The sequence below is a fragment of the Montipora foliosa genome, chromosome 3, assembly GCF_036669935.1.
Source record: "Montipora foliosa isolate CH-2021 chromosome 3, ASM3666993v2, whole genome shotgun sequence".
Taxonomy (NCBI): domain Eukaryota; kingdom Metazoa; phylum Cnidaria; class Anthozoa; order Scleractinia; family Acroporidae; genus Montipora; species Montipora foliosa.
In genome coordinates, this window is record NC_090871.1 from 30,427,430 (window position 1) to 30,447,429 (window position 20,000).

The 20,000-nt window shown below is 39.4% G+C and overlaps 2 protein-coding genes across 2 annotated transcripts in view; both read left to right on the plus strand.

The window, feature by feature from the left end:
• Positions 1-294, plus strand: part of LOC137995567 (uncharacterized) — a 1,809-nt gene extending 1,515 nt beyond the window's left edge. The window contains exon 1 of the mRNA XM_068841094.1: positions 1-294. This exon is cut by the window's left edge and continues 1,515 nt beyond it. Within this exon, the coding sequence (XP_068697195.1) occupies positions 1-294 (294 nt within the window).
• An 8,871-nt stretch (positions 295-9,165) lies between these two features.
• Positions 9,166-17,503, plus strand: LOC137994725 (uncharacterized). The gene is made up of 3 exons (XM_068840326.1): positions 9,166-9,875; positions 12,215-12,502; positions 16,605-17,503. Exons 1-3 carry the CDS (start codon positions 9,245-9,247, stop codon positions 17,405-17,407), a joined length of 1,722 nt encoding a protein of 573 aa, XP_068696427.1. The 5' UTR covers positions 9,166-9,244; the 3' UTR covers positions 17,408-17,503.
• Positions 17,504-20,000: the final 2,497 nt, after the last annotated feature.

The window sequence follows — 20,000 nt, forward strand, 5'->3', positions numbered from 1 at the left end:
AATGGCTGTTCTTTCTCATGGACAGAGGACACTGTATCTGTTGTACAGACAGTGGTTGATTTAAAACCAGAGTTGGATGATGATTTGTTTGGCATGTTTTCAAATGTTCTGGAGCAACAGTCACACAATCTATCAAAGTCTGTAAAATTTTCCAAATTGTTGTTAGCTGTCATTAAGTCTTATGGAAAACAAGTCTCAGTGCTTGTGAACTGTTTCATGCGCATATTTGATGGCAATGAAACATTTCTGAAGAAGGCCGGATTTGCTGCACTAAAGAAAATTGCAACAAACTGAATTTAAGATTCCATTGCAGAGATATCCTTATTTCTTAGAGCGAGATGCTGGCCACAGCTGTAATTTACTTGGCCTCATTACCCACTGAATTAACCAATGCTTTTCTTCAACTAATTTATTCTTGTTGTCCACATTGCTAACTCCCCACCAGTAGTGTAGCCCCATCTTTCACTATTTAAAACACCAACAGCCCATAATTCCCTAAATGGCTTTCAACTGATGAAGGGCTAATGCTCGAAAATTATGTCAGCTCAGTTTCAAATTTTTCTATGATACAATACATACTTAATTGACCACTCCCCGTAAGGGCTTTTCAGGGTCAATGAAAGACAATCAATAAAATGGCAGAACAGAAAAATAAAAGTAAACCAGTTGGCCATGTACAAGAGCGGCTGAAAAGTTGTACCGGGTCCAATCTCGTACCCAGAGACCTCGGGCTTCTTGGCCAGTGGGTGGGCGCCCGGAGAGACTCTGGGATAATCAACTTGAACTATATTTTTGATTGGCCGCTTGCGTAACCCGCCATTTCTACTGTTTACGGTTTTCTCTTTTCTGTTTCCGGTTAAACTGAAGCATACGTAATAAGACCGGAACCCACGTTTTCTGGGAAAATGGAGTCGATTATCCCAGAGTCTCTCCGGGCGCTCACCCGCTGACCAAGAAGCCCAAGGACTCTGGGTACGAGATTGTACCGGGTCTTGACCTGAACCTGGGACCCCAGGATCTCAAGGCAAGCACCCTAATCACTGTGGCACACTGCCTCCATGGTGATCAATTTACTGTTGTATCAACTCATTTGATAAATTCAACCTTTTTCTGTGTTTCACTTTGCCCCTGATGAAGCACAGTTCCCGAGGAAATTAAACCCCTTTATCCAATTTAAAAAGTATAAGGCAATTTTTGAGATTTCTTGAACCCCAGATCTCTGGACCTCATGACTGTTGGTGTTGAATTTGGGTTCATCTTTTACACTACCTAATCAGGATTCCTAACCAGAATAGCAATGGTTCTTTTGTCTTGCACCATTTTAGCCCAGTGAATGGAAGCGAGGCTGCCGGTGACCCTGCTTTGATACAAACCTTTGTGCTTTTCTAATGTTAATGCAGACTAATTAGATTTAAAATAACACAATTTACATGATAAAAGAAGTGAGGTCTGTATTAATACAAGCTCACTGGCAGCCTCGTAGCCATTCATAGGCTAGGTCACTGAGCAAACAACTGTAAAAAATTATTGCCTATTCTACTAATGTAGCAGAATTAAAATGTCATAAAGGGTGGTCAAACAGAAAATGTTACTTAATAATCATCCACAACACATTTATTTTTTTTGTGTGGATAGGCCTGGATAGGTGCACACATGCTACTTGTCTTGTGTTGTTGAGCACTGATCTGCCATGTTGATTTATTAAAGTAATGATTTGTTGCATCAAGAGTTTTGTTTACTTGGTGAAACACAACCTTTTTGCCTGTGACATCCATGCTTTTTCTTTTGTGTCAAATAGTGGAATTAAGACCCAGTGTTAGCTGTCCACTTATTTTTCTGATCTACATAAGCTTATTTTCTAATGATATAAATAAGTCTCATTTATTGTATTTCAATGATCGCTTGTGTTCTTTTCTAGAGAGAAGTGACATTCACAGAAATGCACTTGATTATCTTATGTTCTGAATTATAAAACAATTTTTGAGAATGAAATTAATTAGCAGGAACCCATGACCAGAGGACTGACAATTTTGTATTGCTGTGTTTTCACTGACAGAGTTAGTTATAGGTTGATTTTACCATGAAAACAGACCGAATTAGCCATTTATAATCCTTAATTGTTACCATTAGTCAAGGGAATATTAACTTAGACAACGAATCCCTGTCCCCCATAATATTAGATTGCAGCCATGCGACTCAAGGTTATTTTGATCTGTTGTTCCCATGACTGCTAGCCTGTTCTCTAGGCCTCGGTTGCTCAAAAGGTGGAGAACCCTATCCACCGGATAAATCACTATCCAGTGGATAAACACTAGCAAAACCAATTGAGTTATCCAGCTGACAAACTTGAGCGCATACATCGGAGGGAACAAAATTTATACTCGGAAAAAAGGAAATCGCTCAAAAAACCGCTTATGAGGTAAAAGGACGAATATAAACCACAGGTAAGGTAATTCAACGTTTATTTATGATTGATTTACATACATAGTTAACGATATATCGCTATGGGTGAAGCAAACGGTAAATCCAGTACATTTACTATAAAATAACAAGATTGTGTGGGCTTCCTGTGGTAACACTGACTTGACGCGAATAGTTCTTTAATCTTTAATCTTTAATGAGTTTACTCCTAAAACATTCTTGAGCAGTTGTGCCAAAAACGTCCTTTTCTAACATGAAACAAAGCTCGTTAAGGATACTTTGTGGTCAAAATATCACACACAAGCCTTATTACTGACTTAACAACAAAAGTTGGTGATAAAACGTTGTTTATTCCAAGGAATCGAGCGCACTCTTTTGTGGCCGAGAACTGGGTTCGCTGGCCGATAACTGGGCCCACGAGCGAAGAATCCATTTTCGGTATTACTCGGGAGAAAATAGCGTTGAGCAGTCGACAGCTTTACATGTGTAAACTGAATGCTGAAGCTAGTTGACTTTGAAATTTCAAGTCCTTACGGCTATTCCAAGGTAAGAAATAAAAGTTTACGTTTTTGTGTGGCCGAGAACTGGGTCCCGTACTGTATAGATCTCCGTTTCTGAACTTAAATTCACAGGATGATCCGTACAGGTTTAGACATGTTGATGACTGTTCCTTGAAGACGAATTTTGCTAGAACGAATAACTTTAAATACACCTATTTCAATAGATATTAAATGTAAGGAGAAATGTAGACTCGGGAAAATCCGAGTCCCAGATGGGATTTGAACCCACGACCATCCGTGATCGAGTCGGATGCTCTAACCACTGACAGCATGTTCACTACCTTGAATTGACGATTATCGTTAATTTTTTTAAAATTTGCTTTCAATTTACTATTATCGTTATTTCAGAACACTGAAAGCTTGATATGGATTATGGGAAATGAACATATTTCTTTTAAAAGCAGAACCCTATCGTTTGGACTCGCAGGACCACAGGCAGCCCAGAGTCGGAAGGTAAACAATTATAAGGATTTGTATGGGAATTTCGATAACAGACTGAAAAAGATATTTACCCGCAAAAGTTCTCAATAAAAAAGCCGTACTTTATTGTCATGGTGAATTTCTTGCTTTTTGTGTGGTTTTTTGCCTGATTGTACGGTGGCCCACATCTGCCACGGCAAAACTTACTTTTCCACAGCAAAACTTACTTTTCCACGGCAAAACTTACTTTTCCACGGCAAAACTTACTTTCTCACGGCAAAACTTACTTTTCCACGGCAAAACTTACTTTTCCACGGCAAAACTTACTTTCTCACGGCAAAACTTACTTTTCCACGGCAAAACTTACTTTTTGCCTAAAACGTAGAATTTGGAAAGGGAATCTGGAAACGGAATGCGGAATCCGGAATACAGTGAAAGTGGTAGAAAGGCTAAAATTACCACGGAAAGCAATAAGCTCAACGATTCATTTTGTAAAGTACTCCTAAAGTCGACGATAAATAAAGTTGATGAAGCATCTCGTTTAATTGTGTGTATGTATGTTTTTAGTTATAATATTTCGCCAACAGGACTCTTGATTTCGCCCGTTCAAAATTCGCAGTGGAGATAAACAAGGCTGCGTGTGGGCACCCACCCTGTTTGGTATTTTCTTTTCTCTCATCCTCCAACACGCCTTCTCCACCGTACACGCCACGACGGAAAGCTACTGAACTTGACTCGTCTCCGCGCTAAGACAAAAGTGAAGACAGTGCTGTTAAGAGAGATGCCCTTTGCCGACGACGCTGCCTTTGTCAGTCACACAGAGAGCGGACAACAAGCGATCATAGACCGCTTCGCGACTGCCTGCCAGGACTTTGGCTTTACCATCATCATAAAGACTGAGGTACTGGCAATGCCGGGGACCGATGCTGAGCCGACCATCCTGATCAGCAACCAAGCACTCAACTCTTTGGACGCCTTCAAGTACCTTAACTCAACAATCACCTCCAATTTCTCCCTGAATAGTGACTTGAATGCTCTGTTTGCGTCCTCAGCACTCTGTTGTATTGGAGAGAGACATGGCCTACATACACGAGACAAGAAGCTAGACTAAACACACTCCACTTCAGATTCCTCCGCAAAATTCTTGAGATCACCTGGAGGGATAAAATCACCAACCAGAAAGTACTTGAAACTGCAGAACTGCCAACTATCCAGTACCTCCTCTCAGAGCGTAGACTACGCCGTTGGCTAGGCCATTGGCCCCGAGCGCCTTCCAAAAGACCTACTCTATGGACAGCTGTCTCAAGGCAAACAATCGACAGGTCGGCCGCTTCTTCGCTACAAAGACGTCTGTAAACGAGACATGAAGGCAGCCACGTTGAATCAGTGTCGGCAACTCGGAATGGCTGGCTGACGACCGTGTTAAGTCGAGGGTAGCTGTAAAGACGGGCTGCAAACGGGCAGAGGTAGAGAGGATGAGGACCTGGGTGGAAAAGACACAGAGGAAGAAGACTTCCACGCGTCGAACGCGATAATTTACGCAGTGTTTACACTGCCACAGGCCTTGCATCTCCAGAATCGGTCTTCGCAGTCACGAGCCGAAGTGCATATACCAATGATCAACTGCCTACAAGGCAGAAGGAGGCCATAATATATGTCCTGTGAACGAAGTCGTAATCCAACAGCACTTTTCACAGCATTTTCTCTTTAGAAATTGATCGAATGCATTTCTTTCTTTCTTTTTTTTTAATCAAGAAAGTTGTTATACTTATTGCACCCAGTATAGAGTGAAGCGCCTGGAAGATCGATAACAGACCCAGTGTATTTGTGTTACGGCAGATCATTTTCCATTCCGATGTGTTGACCGTGAGTTCAACTAGACTCTCTCTGGCTGCACTCGTATATGCGTATGATTCGTCATTTTTTAAGGTAAAATAGTCACACTTTACAACAGGGAAAGATGAGTCTATTCACGCTGAATCTCCCAAGAGTTATCTGAACTTACAGCGGTTATCAGTCACACGCCCTCAACGATTTTGTTTTCATTTTACGAAACTAAATTGATTGACTGACGTCCACCCGAAAAATGAAAAATGAAACAAGAAGTCGTTGAGGGGCACGTGTGAATGGTAACCGCTATAAGTACTTGAGAAGAAATTGTTTTGATTTGAAATAAGCTGAAAATTGTTTTAGATATTACCTATTTCCTGTATGTTTTTAGAAAGAGGGATCTGATAAGAAAATTTTTCATTTCCGTGTGGTAAAATGCTTTTCCATAAGTATTGTACCTATGCAAGGATGCGTTCGATCGGCCTTATTCCGGAATAGGAATACACAGATTTGAATTCTGAAATCCTTCGCTTTTACAGAGATTCACATGGAAACGAAAAACTTACTGAAATGAAATTTTAAACATACCTTCAACATCCTATAGTTGCTTACTAGTAAAAACTACACCAAACATACTATTTCAAATCATCACTGCACCTATTTTTATTCCGTAATAGGGTCAATCGAACGAACCCTTAAGAGATCAACAAACGAGTGTAATCAAGAAAGTCGAGCGCCCGAAGACAATTGCTGTAATATTTGATGTAAAACATTATCACCCCACCATCACCAAAAAGAAAAGCCCAGACAGTTGGATTCTCTTCCGATGTTACGACGTGTATAAAAGTAAGTTTTGCCGTGAGAAAGTAAGTTTTGCCGTAGAAAAGTAAGTTTTGCCGTGAGAAAGTAAGTTTTGCCGTGAGAAAGTAAGTTTTGCCGTGAGAAAGTAAGTTTTGCCGTGAAAAAGTAAGTTTTGCCGTGGAAAAGTAAGTTTTGCCGTGGAAAAGTAAGTTTTGCCGTGGCAGATATGGGCCACCGTATGATTGAATGCGATTTAAGCGACTTCTCAAATTCCCGAGTCGTCACTCTTCCCTAAATAAAGGAAAGGCTGGCAACTCATTTCTAACTTACCTCAGATCTCGCCGACAAAAATTCACACTAGTTTGAGCGTGACTGATGCCGGAGAAGTGTGAATTTTTTCGGCGAGATCTGAGGTAAGTTAGAAATGAGTTGCCAGCCATTCCTTTATTCAGCTTTATTTAGGGAAGAGTGACGACTCGGGAATTTGAGAAGTCGCTTAAATCGCATTCAATCAGGCAAAAAACCACACAAAAAGCAAGAAATTCACCATGACAATAAAGTACGGCTTTTTTATTGAGAACTTTTGCGGGTAAATATCTTTTTCAGTCTGTTATCGAAATTCCCATACAAATCCTTAGAATTGTTTACCTTCCGACTCTGGGCCGCCTGTGGCAGGACTCGAACCTGGGAACATGTAATTAATAACCCCTTCACTTAACCATTAGACTACCACATCATTAATTGTGAGGATGTCATTTTTTATTAATGTCAATAATTTTTTCTTCCAAAAGTGCCGCTGTAAACGTGTATTAACAGCCGCCAGGAAGCAAGCTTACACAGTGGAAAATGTCGGTTACCCAACTTTAAGAGAAAGCTAACCATTTTAAAATCAAGCTTTAGCCTCGACCATTATTCAGCAATGATTTTATATATATACTAATTAGTTTTGGTAAATAATCGGCAAATTTTTAGTCAGTTGATCTTTAGTGGTTAAGTGGATAAAAACGGTTCCTTCGAAGTGGTTGGCTTCGACGGGGTTTGAATCCGTGACCTCGTGATGCCGGTGCGACGCTCTAACCAACTGAGCTATGTTGGGAGCTGGTAATTTGTGGCTTCAAATGTTCCCGTGATGAATGAATGAACGAACGAAATGATATATGATATGAATATAACATTCCAACAGAGTTTTCAGAATGACTCTAAAATTGGTTGTAACTATGGATCTCATCTATTTGTAGTTAAAGTGATGTTACTTGTTAACCCCAATGAATGAACAGGGGCACCCAACGTCAGTTTTCGGAAAATATCTGTTTGGAAGACGATTTAAGATCTAGAACATTTGCTGTAAAATTTCTTGCTTGCCTGCCTCTCCTAGGAGTTTCAAACATCTGAAAAATGGTATAATTGCCCATTTTTAACGGATGTTTACCTTAAAAAGGTCAGGGAGCCTTTTTTCTGGCTTAAATTTTCGAAAAGGTAAGTTTTGATCCCTATAACCTTCGGATCACTAGCCTTTCAGCTACGAAATCCGAACAGATGAAAAATTTTTAGGGGATATCTACGGTTTAAATACTAAAATACGTTTAACAATGCTATGTTTAAGTGGTTTTGAACTATATTATCGTTGGGTGCCCCTAAATGAAATCACGTTATTGACTGGGGGATACTCGAGAAAAATCCGACAGCCCTGATAAAGGCAGTTTCTTTTGATATACATATTAAACTTCCTAGTTTGATTGTTGTTCTAACGAAAGCTACAGTTTAATACTCTACAGGACGAATAGAAAATAAAGGAAACCCTCATTTTCTCTTGACATAAAAAGTTACTCCCACCCACAGGTCCTTTTCAGGTCTTTTCAAGTTTGATTAATAATATCACGATATTTCATTTGAAGTTCTCAAACTCAAGTTAATAATTCATATGCCAAAAACAAAAGAAATCACTACCGTGAAGGAAGTTTGGATATGTGGTCTTAACTAGCACAACATTTCGCCAACTTTGATCCCAAATATCTCGAAAGAGATACACTCGAAAGAGTGTTTCATCAGGTATCCAACCACCTCGAAACAGGTTAAAAAACCTCGGCCTTCGGCCTCGTTTTTCAACTCGCTTCTCGGTAATTGGATATCCAATAAAACACTCCTTCTCGTAGCATTTCACAAAACTTCATTTGTTGTTCAAGGAAAATAAATTCTGGCCTCCAATCGCCAGGTTGTTTAAGCAGTAAGACAACTATTGCATTAAACGCCCCACATCCTGCGAAGCCTCCATGTAATTCTTTTATCATGCAGCAAGAATATTTTAGGGTAATGAACATGTAGATCTACAACTGCCATTAACGCCATGAAAACTACAAGTAAATAAAAATAAATAAATAAAATGCTGTCAATCATAACCATAGAAACAAATAGTCAGTAATTCAACAGACATAAGATAAGCTCTAACAGCTGATTTAAAAAGTTCCGGAGTCTTCATCTGCCAATGTATTTAACTTATTGCCTATTCCTCATTAAGCTGGTTGATTTGGAATTAATATTAATGGAGGCTCAGCCACGAAAAATCCCAGGTGACATCGTATTGTGATGAATCACAGTAAGTAAAGAATGTGACGTTACTGTGTTTAATTTTGCAGCTTAGCTTCTTTCGATCGTACAATAGATCGTAGGATCAGTAGATTTAGACATTTGTAAATCCAGTCCGCGGTGTGGTTGTATGCTTTGAGAGATCCATTTATTCGTTAAGTTGAATTTATAAAATCGGCGAACATTTTAGTAATTAGTTTACAGGAATTATTCTGAAACTAGTATAGGGCTGAAGCAAAGATTGACCTTTGTCAGTGCGTGATTGGGCGCAAATTAATTAATTAAAAGTTTTCTTTCATTATCTATTTGGTACGTCTTCATTAAGGTTTAAATTTAAAAGACGAGAGGAATCAATTGTTATGAACTCAGCGTTGCACATCGAATGGTTGTTATTCAAATTTCCGTTTGATTTCCTTTTGGTTGTCATTCATCGTTCAACAAAAGGTCATATTGTTATGTAAAGTAATGTCTTTTTACTTTTTAATTCTTTGTGGTACATTTGACCCGGTGGCAATCAGAGAGCAAACCAAACTAAATTTGACAACGCCTATTGGCCTCTATTTAAAGGCTACGAACCTGCGAAGGCATTGATTGAATCAGTTGCCGACTACTGCTTCATCTAGACTGAAATGGCAAAACACCAGGCAGACTGCTCAAATTCTGGGGAGGACTTCGGAGAATTATCATTTTCCGCGTTAGAATTACAGGCGTTAAACTACTTGGACGAGAGCATAAGATTTCATGATACCCAGACAGAAGATAATTGCTTTAACAACAGATTTGGTAGCGAATCTAGGCTTATGGACCAAAGAAACTTATCGAATCAAGTTTTCCGAACTCCTAGAGAAAGTCAAGCCAAAAAAATGAACGCTGGTTACATTCTCGTTGACGGATGTGAAATGAAATACGTTTCGAGCGACAAATCTGAAGATCTTTTGACATCGCATGACTCTGCTTTCACTATTGATGGGAGTTTCGAAGAAAAGACTTGGGAAAGTTCATCGAAACCCAGCTCCGCTCATGCATCGCAAATAACGTTGATAACAGACGATGTAATTACAAGGACATTACCTAAAAACTCCATTTGCCGACTTTCCCTCACGCCCTATAAGAGGCTACCATCGTGTGTTCATTTTACGACACTGCAGAAACTTTACTTCATTGCCGTTGGTGCTGCCCCTGTGTTAACATTTAACGCATCTTTGATCAGTGTTGCGTTTTTTCTGCCAATTCTCGGGAACCACGTCTTGTCGAAAATAGGTAGGTAAATTATAATTAGTATGGCAAATTTGTAGTGGGGATAACTCAACATATACGGGCTGAATTCCATAAAGCGCACATGACACAGGATGCTGAGTTCAATTTATTTCTCGCTTGAAAAAATCACATACTTGAACTAGAACTAAATTTCTATCTGTATACGGCGTAACCGGCGAAGCAAAAGTCGTTCGAGTGGCAGGCACACCTGTTCCTTCCAGAGTCAGCATATCGTGATTTTTCTTTGTCATGATCACATCAACACTAAAATATGAATCAACTTTATTTGGTTTTTGCATACTAAGGAGGCGCGAGAGTCCATCACCCGCTTCAATCTTGGGAGGCTCAAATCAGTTTCAATACTTTCAACAAACTACACTATTTAGAAGGATTGAATCTACCAAACTGTTTCTCATAACTATGGTACCATATGAACCACCAATAATTACTTAATAAAATGAAGGTAACAGGTTACTATGGCAACCCTATATTTTGTCTTTAAATGCTTATATCGCCAAAAACGAACCGGGTGACCCCCAATTTTTATTGTGAAGTGATTAACACACTAAGATAAAAGTATCTGGAGCGGATTCAGAAACACCTCACATGCACGAGTGCATCTTTTTTTAGCAATTAATGATGTTTAATTTGGTACCATAAAATTGCCTTTACACGATACAGTGTCGTAGAGTTAAACAAGTTCTTCTAATAAGTCATTCCCTCGAAATTGTTGAAACGCTTTCTGCCACCTTGAAGTAACGTTTGACAAATCGCATAATTAAAACGAACGCATGTTTCCTCTCTGAAACTCTATAAATACCTAAATCAAAAGAAGAAAACGCAGGAAGAGAATAGACAAAATTACAATTTGCATTAGAAACCACAACTGCTTATCAGAAAGAAGATTCTGAAATAGAAGATATAGAACCAGATGCCTCATAAGATTTAAAATTTACGTTTGAGTAGGAAAATGTTGGAAAAACAAAAAAGATGACGAAACGCAAGCTGACCTGACCATTCAAAGATAACATTTAAATAAGCCATTTTACAGTTGTTAGCCGAGTGACCTAGCCTAAGAATGGCTGCGAGGCTGCCGGTGACCATGTATTGATACAGAACTTCACTGCTTTTATCATGTAAATCGTGTTGTTGTAATTCTAATTAGCCAGTCTACATTACTTTTAGAAAAGAACAAAGGTTTGTATCAAAGCAGGGTCAACGGCAGCCTCGCTTCTATTCTTAGGCCGGGTAACCTAGCTACAACTGAAAAATGGTCTAAAAAAATTACTTTCATGGTTTAGTGAGCGTATGTTGAGTATCAATGACCTTCGCTTAAAATGCCTCCAATCTCAAAATTCTTTTCTTCCAGAAAAATCAAATTTCGGCCCCATAAAACACTTACGTTAACCGGTTGTAGTTTTTGCCCCTAAAAGGCCGCATAGGTTGCGTAAAGTTTACATAATTGTCAGTTGCTTGTCTCATGACCGAGATGGTGAAATGGCACGGGTATATTCCTGAAATGACGTCACGAAGGGACGCAAAGCATTTTGTAACGTCATTTCAGGAATAGACCCATGCCTCATACCATCTCAGCCATGGGACAAGGGAAGTCGCAACCGGTTAACATTCAGGCATCTAGTTTCTCTAAAGACAATTAAATTAAAACAAAATAAAAACTGGCATTGAACCCTTGGTGGGCGAATTAAAATCGATTTTACGAGCTATACTTACAATGCATTTACTGTAAGACCAAGCGAACAATGAATCAGTACTTTGTTATACCCTAGTGGAGCACACACACACCTCATACAAACGCCGTTTTCAGGGCGGACATGTAAGTTACGAACCTTGTTTTATCCAGATTTATCCTTGTTTTGTGCCATAATTTGCATAGGTCGGGAAAACACACCTTGAAGTAAACCGGGCCCATGGTGGAATTTGGTTCGCAAAAACATGACCGCTAATAATTAATTTTTCATCCGATGTGCAAATCAGCCTTACTAGTAGCGTATGAAATTGAAAGAATTTTAGCTGTTTAAGAAGGTTGGTCAGGCGAATTAGCCCGAAGATATTTATTGGCGGCTATTCTTGCGTTCGGTCATCAGTAACAGTTTGTTTATGTTCGTTTTAAAATTGTAACGAGGGGAGATTACAACACAGTTCACGAACCACTTCTCATAAGCGACCAGTTTTTCACAAAACCAATTGTCTACTTTGAAGTCGAACCACTATCGTTTTTGGTTGGAAAACCATGCTGATTTGGACAAAATGGGCTTTCACAGCCTAGGCGTTTCCTTGTTGAAAAAGGAATGACGAGAAATATCCTTTATTTGCCTTAACAGGAATTTGTCATCATATTCCATTTTTGGCTGCCATGTTGCTAATATTATGCGGTAAAAAACACTGGGTCCCATTCCTTCCGACAGTACCCATCTGCCTCGTTTTGATGATCGTTTGCGGTGCCGTCATTCCAGGCCTTGTGTTAGCTGGTTTCACAACGTCAATTTTTACCATTTATGGTGTTGTAACACTCAATGGTTGGTGTGCAGGTCTGAGTCTTTCACTGCTCGGTCGCGTGATTGTCCTGTTTCCTGGTGGCGAAGTGAGCTCATTAATACGCTACGGTGAAAGTAAGTAAAACATGACAATCCACAATATCTGTAGCATATCGTAAGGGCCGATTTACACGGTACGACTTTGTCGCATGCGACAACGGCTTACGACAGGCCCACGACATGATTTACGATTGTTGTGTACGTGAGAAAGAGTGACGTAGCATTTTAAGACATGTTTTAAAACGCTGCGACGATCGTAAGTCATGTCGTGAGCTTGTCGCATGCGACAAAATCGTATCGTGTAAATTGGCCCTAAGAATTATTAGGGCCGATTTACACGGAACGACTTTGTCGCATGCGACAACGGCTTACGACAGGCCCACGACATGATTTACGATTGTTGTGTACGTCAGAAAAAATGTCGTAGCATTTTAAAACATGTTTTAAAACGCTGCGGCAATCGTAAGTCATGTCGTAGGCCTGTCGTGAGCTTGTCGCATGCGACAAAATCGTATCGTGTAAATCGGCCCTTACAGAACTGTCCAGTAAGACAATTTCCGATCCAAAGGAAATCAAGAAGGGTTAGGGTAACAAGCGTAGATTTAATATTGTTTGCAGCAGGCTAAATTCACGTTATTCACCGATTAATAGTTTCCTTAGTGTCATGCGCGCGTAAAAGCGTAATCCTGAAGCCACATATTTGGAACTTTCATTTACACATTTTTAAGAGTTATAGTTTTCTTATATACCTATCTTATACAGTGTTCACACTAGACCGAAACATGATTAGTCTGATCCCTAATGAAACATGGTTCGTTATGAAAAGTTTTCACAGTGCATTGCGCGAATCATGGTTGAAACATAATTATTCTTAGAATGATTGAAGCAACCTCGCAAGAAAGTTTCAATCATGCTCAGACCAAACACGTTCAAAATGGTGGATGGATGCGGAGAGGAGGCGAGTGCCCAAAAGAACCAAGATTGGGGCTATTATGAGGCCAAATGTCTAGTTGCAATATGGGCCGATGAAGAACTACAACGGCAATTATGGAATATCTTGTGCCGAAGAAAGTGCAAATGCCGTCTCCTCGTTAAACGCTGCATAGCCCTCCTCCTCCGAAGGTCTTGAAAATTGACACAAAACCAAAGAATGAAGGCAACTGTTACAGTACCATTCTACAGCTGAAGTGTAACAAGTTTATGCGAGTAACATGCGATAGCATAAATTATACAACCATCCATGAAACGTGTTTCAAACCGACATCTGATGTGATAAATGCAAGAACAAACATGTTTACTCTAATCGTGTTTCGGCTTTAATGTGAACACGATCTGCGATCATGTCTCATCTGTATAAATCAATGTTCGATTAAAGGCAGCAATTAGCAATCTAAAAATAACTAATGAATGAAGGGGTAGTTTCTAAAGAAACTGTGGTGCTGCGTCGGTGGGGAAGTAGTATACAAAAATTTGGTTTTATCAACGGAGTTGATAATGTAAATTGGCCACCGTACAGAGATTCTAAAAGCTGACGTTTCGAGCGTTAGCCCTTCGTCAGAGGGGATGCAATATGGGCTTTGGCAATATGTGGATTCCCTCTGACGAAGGGCTAACGCTCGAAACGTCAGCTTTTAGAATCTCTGTACGGTGGCCAATTTACATTATCAACTCCGTTGATAAAACCAAATTTTTGTATACTAAAAATAACTAGGTTTGAAAAAGAGACGACAACTGAATCGAGAGGTACATGTTGTTCTCTCCGAGTCGTAAGCTCCTGCGCAAACACAAGCACTAGCAGGGTAAGCCGGGAAAATAAAACTTTACTTCAAGAGCGCTTTACCTGTGATATTTCAAACCGCTAAATAAAGAAAATAAAGAGAACAACTGCGAGGATCATAACTTCACTTAAAATGATATTTGCAATCAAATCTGCTCGACAATTTTCTTGAAAAAGGTGTTTGTATCGAAAAAAAGAGTATATCACTTATTTTCACTTTCAAATTTCCGGGCGCCGCCACCTTGAATAATATTGACGTGTTACGTTTCCTTTAAAGCCTGGTTTACAATGTGACATAAGCATAAGCATAAGCAAAAGCTGTGTAAACGGGGAGTGACAAAGCCATAAGCATAAGAAAAAGGAATCGTTTCCATTTCTTATGCCTCTGTTTATGTCACGCTAATAAGTGTGTAAACCGGTACATCATAAGCATAAGACCGTCCGCCATTTTGGAACGTGGCTCATCTCATTCTCTTGCGAGTTTTTTTTTCCTGGAGCTTACTGCACTTGCGTATGTAACTTCTCTTATGCTTATGCAACAAGTTTGAACTTCGTTATGCTTATGCTTATGTCGCAGTGTAAATCAGGCTTAAAGGGAGAGTTCCACGGTTTTGCGCATGTCCAAGCTTTGGCGCTAGCAGTTGTAAATTTTACGGTTTTTTACTGAAACAGGTGATGTTCATTAGTCGCTGAGAGTATTAAAGCGTATACACTGAATGACTGAGGGCCAAATTTGGTGGAAAATACTTTGGGTTCAAATTTAGTTTTGACCACCGAATTTATTGCACGGGTAGAACACTTTATTCTACGCACGAGTTGTCCTAACGCACAGGCAGTAAGGTTCATAACACAAAGGAAACGATTGCAAAAGTAATTCCGATTAGTAATTCTACTTCTATGGCATTGTTTCTGTTTCCTGCATCAGTGCTTTCGATTGTTGCAATGACAATGGAATTAAATGGGATGACGTGACAGTTTGCTCATGCGCAGAGACGTGAAACTCTCCTTTAATGAGCTTTTGTTTTCAAATAATAGGCCACTTCGGAAATACCATAATACTCTTTGTTTGTTCCCCCAAATTTTGCACAAGCATTGTGTTTGTCTTCTCTTGGGACCATTGTAAAAGTCCCATGAGAAACTGGAAACAATGCTTATGCAAAATTTGGAGGGACAAACAAAGAGTATTATGGTATTTTCTGAAGTGGCCTATAGAGCATCCCTGACACGTCACAATTATTCAAAATTGGAAATTTGAAAACCAAACCAAGTATTCGAGCAGTCTGGATTGTGAACATGATGTTCTGTGGTTTGAGTTAATTTTGTCGATTTTGTGGAGCTTCCCTTCAATTGCGATATGACTCCTGGGTTAAAACAATTTACAACAGGCAATCGTTCATAAGAGTCTAAAGGACCTATCTTTAAGTTGAACCTACCTTAAATTTAACAATAAGAAAGAAGGAGTTAAAACCCGGATCATTCGATTTTTGCAAAGACCACATCCAAGAGACAACCAGATTGAAAAATGTATTCTGAGATCTCAACGCTTTCAATGAACGTTTTGCTCAGAAATGCCTCTCCTCATCTAACTCTATTCATCTCAGTGGTAGCCTATCTCATATGGTAGAGCAACGGTGATCAAATCCGAAGGTCGTGGGTTCAAATTCCACCCTGGTCAGAGTTTTCTCTGTCTTTGTGTGGACCCAATTCCAATACTAGGGTTGGTCTCTGATGGAATAATCGGGTACTTAAAAACTTCACAGTAGTGTTAGGCCTCACTCGAACTTGGAATTATTTCTCTCAATATGCTACTGAAGGACAGCAATGAACGATTATCCACCTTTTTTTATTTAACGGTCCACCATTATTTGGTGCAGTTTCGACTGATAAGCTTTCAGTGATCTGGATCGAGGAGAAAGTGACGTCATTTACTCGCTAGCTTAAAAATGCAGTGTGTGAATGCGGCTTAATTAGTATGCAGAACACGAATTTGACAATCTGGCCCGGGTTGCTCGAAGCATGGTTAGCGCTAACCAGCGTTAAATACCACGGAAACCCATAGCCCCTGGAAGCCAAAAACTCTCGTGCTGCATACTAATTAAGCCGCACTCACACAATGCATTTTTAAGCTCCAGATTTTTGGAACCGGTTTGAGCCATCTTAAAATGAACAAAACAAAGGTCCGAATCTCCTGAGTATCGTCATATGATCTGAATTGGGAAAACAAAATGTACGCGCGAATGAGGTCTATTTGGAAATGTACCTCGTCCTATTTTCCCCTGATTGTTAAATGTGTTGCCCAGAAAGCAGCCGAGTTTCGTCTTTGCCCTTTGTGCTTTAAGAGACAACGACGGAGAAATACGAGATAAATTATGTCCTAATCTTCTATATTATCTTTTTTAGGTCTGGGTATTATTTTCCCAGTGGTACTTCAAATCGTGTTAATTTTGTCGACAGGACTCAACTCCACCAATTCACCGCTGACCAAAAACAACGAACTTTGTCTTTTAGCTTTGTTCGGTGCAGTGTCTATGGCAATCTTACTTGGACTGATTGCTCTTATAACACTCAGCAGAAGTGGAATATACGAATTATTTGCTGGAAGAGACTGCGCTGCTCACAGTTCAAAAAACATAACATTAGGATCAGTGCCACAAACCACTAAACGGCGATACCACGCAGTGAAATGGTGTCTGTTTGCTGCGTTCACTGTCTCACTTGAAAGCTATTATGTGCTGTCGCTTTCACCCTTTACCCACGAGGCAACCATTGAAAGTTCAGGTTCCAGTATCGCACCATTTTGGAAAAACTATCTAGTCACAGTTTTAGTGGGTGTTTTTAGACTTGGGAATGTACTCGGAGGATTGCTATTTCGTTTACGTTGCTTTGACACTAGACTAAACTCAAGCGTTGTAACATTTTGTTATTTATCAGCTGCGATTCTCTGCGTGGGATTTGTTATTGCAGTTGCCCTGTTCATCCGCGCGCCTTTCCTACTATTTCACAATTTCTTCACGATAGCTATATACTTCACGTTGGCGCTTTCGAATAGCTTTCTTTACGTTGCCATGGCATCAAGCTGTCAATCGTTTATCATGGGACAGAGGAAAGACACATGTCCTATCGTTTCGCAACTTGTTTGGCTAGCGGAAGTTTTAGGAGCTACTGTTGGTATTGCGATATCTTTTATTCCACTAACCATTTGAAATGTATATCGTATTTACAAGTAATCATTTTAAGTTGTAGCAAACAGTAGAAAGTATACCTCAATTTAACATGTAAATTCGATATATCCCTAATAAAACATGATTACACCTTTTGCTTTCATATTAATTCATTTGCGTGAATAGTTCAGCTAATAGCGTGCAAATCGTTTAATTTACACCAAAACGACTAACATAAACGCTTTTAGTATAAGGAGAAACATTGAATTTTTATTAATTTTATTTAATCAATTTGCCAACGAAGGCAGGTGACAACACAATAGAACATTAAGTCGCCTACAAGGTAAATCACCCAACCCAACCCACACCATGAACATAGAAACTAACTACAGCAATCCCTACCCGCTGGTAATTTCTAAAAAAAAAAATCAGCAAGAACATCCAACTAAACTATTAATCCTACGACATCTACAGCAGGCAAGTTTCAAAGTACGAGCGTCATCAGCATCGAATACAACACGTAATCTAGTGAAGTAAAATGTTTTTAACTTATTCTTAAAAACATTAACATTCAGATTTTGTCAGAAGGTAAGGCATTCCATAAATTTGATATTCTTGCAAAAAATGAATCTCTAAAAAGAGGTATCTTAGCATAAACATTATTAACGAAATCCCAGAGGCACCGCGGCGCAAGCTACCTGTACAAAAGGAAACGTAATTATCAATGCAAATATTTATATACCCTAGTTTGCGTTTACACTCGCCTTCTGCCCGAGGCAACCCTGTGGGTAATTGCCTCGGGCTAGGATCGGTTTGGGTTTCCGGTCAGGTTTAGTCCTCCGGTTACATTGCACATAATTAGCCAAGGTCAACTTTTGACCTGGCAGTATTTGAATAAAAAACTTGAATAAAATGGATATAGAGCGTATGGTGTTGACGAATCTTGCTGCTCCCGATTTCTTTGGGGAAAAAAAACCATTGTACAATGGCGCATCTCGTTCAGAATCGTCTGGTCTAAAGTTGCTGTGAAAAAATTTTAAAAAAAGACGTTACAAAACTTTGCCGCACTAAAAGAAATCGAATTAATGGTTATTTAGAGCAAAGACAAGTAAAATATACTTGCTTTGAACCTCGAAAGTTGGCCATCTTTAATACCACGTGTAATGAATTTGGTACGTGCCAGGATATTTGCCGCAATTTCAGCGCAACACCACAAAAATGTGCCCAGCACGCGCTGCGGTTTCCGGAATTAATTTGTTCTTCCACCCGATTGGTTGAACTACTCTTGTGGTTAGATAAATCAAGACTAAACCCTACGACGTGGTTCGGGAAACGTCATGGGTAATTCTTTTGTTCTTTTTGATGTATCCACAGTTTCACTCTGGGAATAGAGGTTACACACAAAACACAGACTTCCCATGGGTAAAGTCTCACTGTCCCGTGGGCAAAAGGTCTAGTGGAACCGCAACTAATATGTGTAGATATTCAAGCCAAAAATTAATTGGTAATAAGTTAAGACTAGTAAGTCTGTCTTTGTAAGATAATTCATGGTTCTTGCATATAAAGCGTGAAGCACATCTTTAGACTTTTTCAACCTCCATCATCAGCATTGATGTTTGAGGGGCCCATACTTGACAACGTACCAAGGAAATGTGCAGCAGCTTAAGTTCATCTTTATTGATTATTCCGGCACAGTTCCTCGTAATAAAACCAAGCATACTGTTTGCTTTTGCAGTCACATATCTAACATGGTTACACCAAGTTAGGTTCTTGGTAACCATGAAACCCAGATCTTTCACGGATGTGACTACTTTAAGGCTGGTGACGTCAAGAGAATAAGAGCGCACTGGGCTGATGCGCTTTCTTGAAACCCTAAGGTTCTCACATTTAACCAAGACGCATTTGCATCGTTTCCCCATTAATCAACTTCAATAAGAGTAATGTGGAAACCTTTTTGCCAATCTATACAATCGTTTCACTGTATGTGAATTTTCATGGAGTTTTGTATAAACACTTACATTCAATAGAGTGTTTTCACGTGACGTCACGGCAGCCATGTTGGTATACTCAACTAATCCTTCAGGAATTGAGACCTTATCATGCAAACGTATTCTTTTGCCGGTGGAAAAACAAGAATACTTACTGATCACGTGAGTGAAAACACTCTAGAGGAAACTTTCAAAAATGCCATAATACTCTTTGTTTGCCCCGCCAAAATTTTGCATAAGCAATGTTTCCAGTTTCTCTTAAACAATGCTCATGCAAAACTTTGAAGGGCAAACAAGGAGTATTATGGCATTTTCAAAGTGGCCTATTGCATCAACAGGCGACCATTTTCATTAACGCAACATTCTTTCATTGGATAATACAAACGTTAACGTCGCTTTCATGTCTAATAAGGAGAAAGCCTGATACATTCAACTTCACGTCTATTAAGTGCGTTTAAGTACAACTTAGTTATTGTTCAATTTCCTCCTTATTTAAACATGGAGAAAAAATATGTCTGCATCACTCGAAACCATTCTCTATATCCCATAATACACCTCTCTCAACCACCAAACTTTTTTTGCCATTTCTCCTGGAACATGAAGATGTCCCATGAGAAATTTAAACAAATGTCTATGCAAATCTTGGG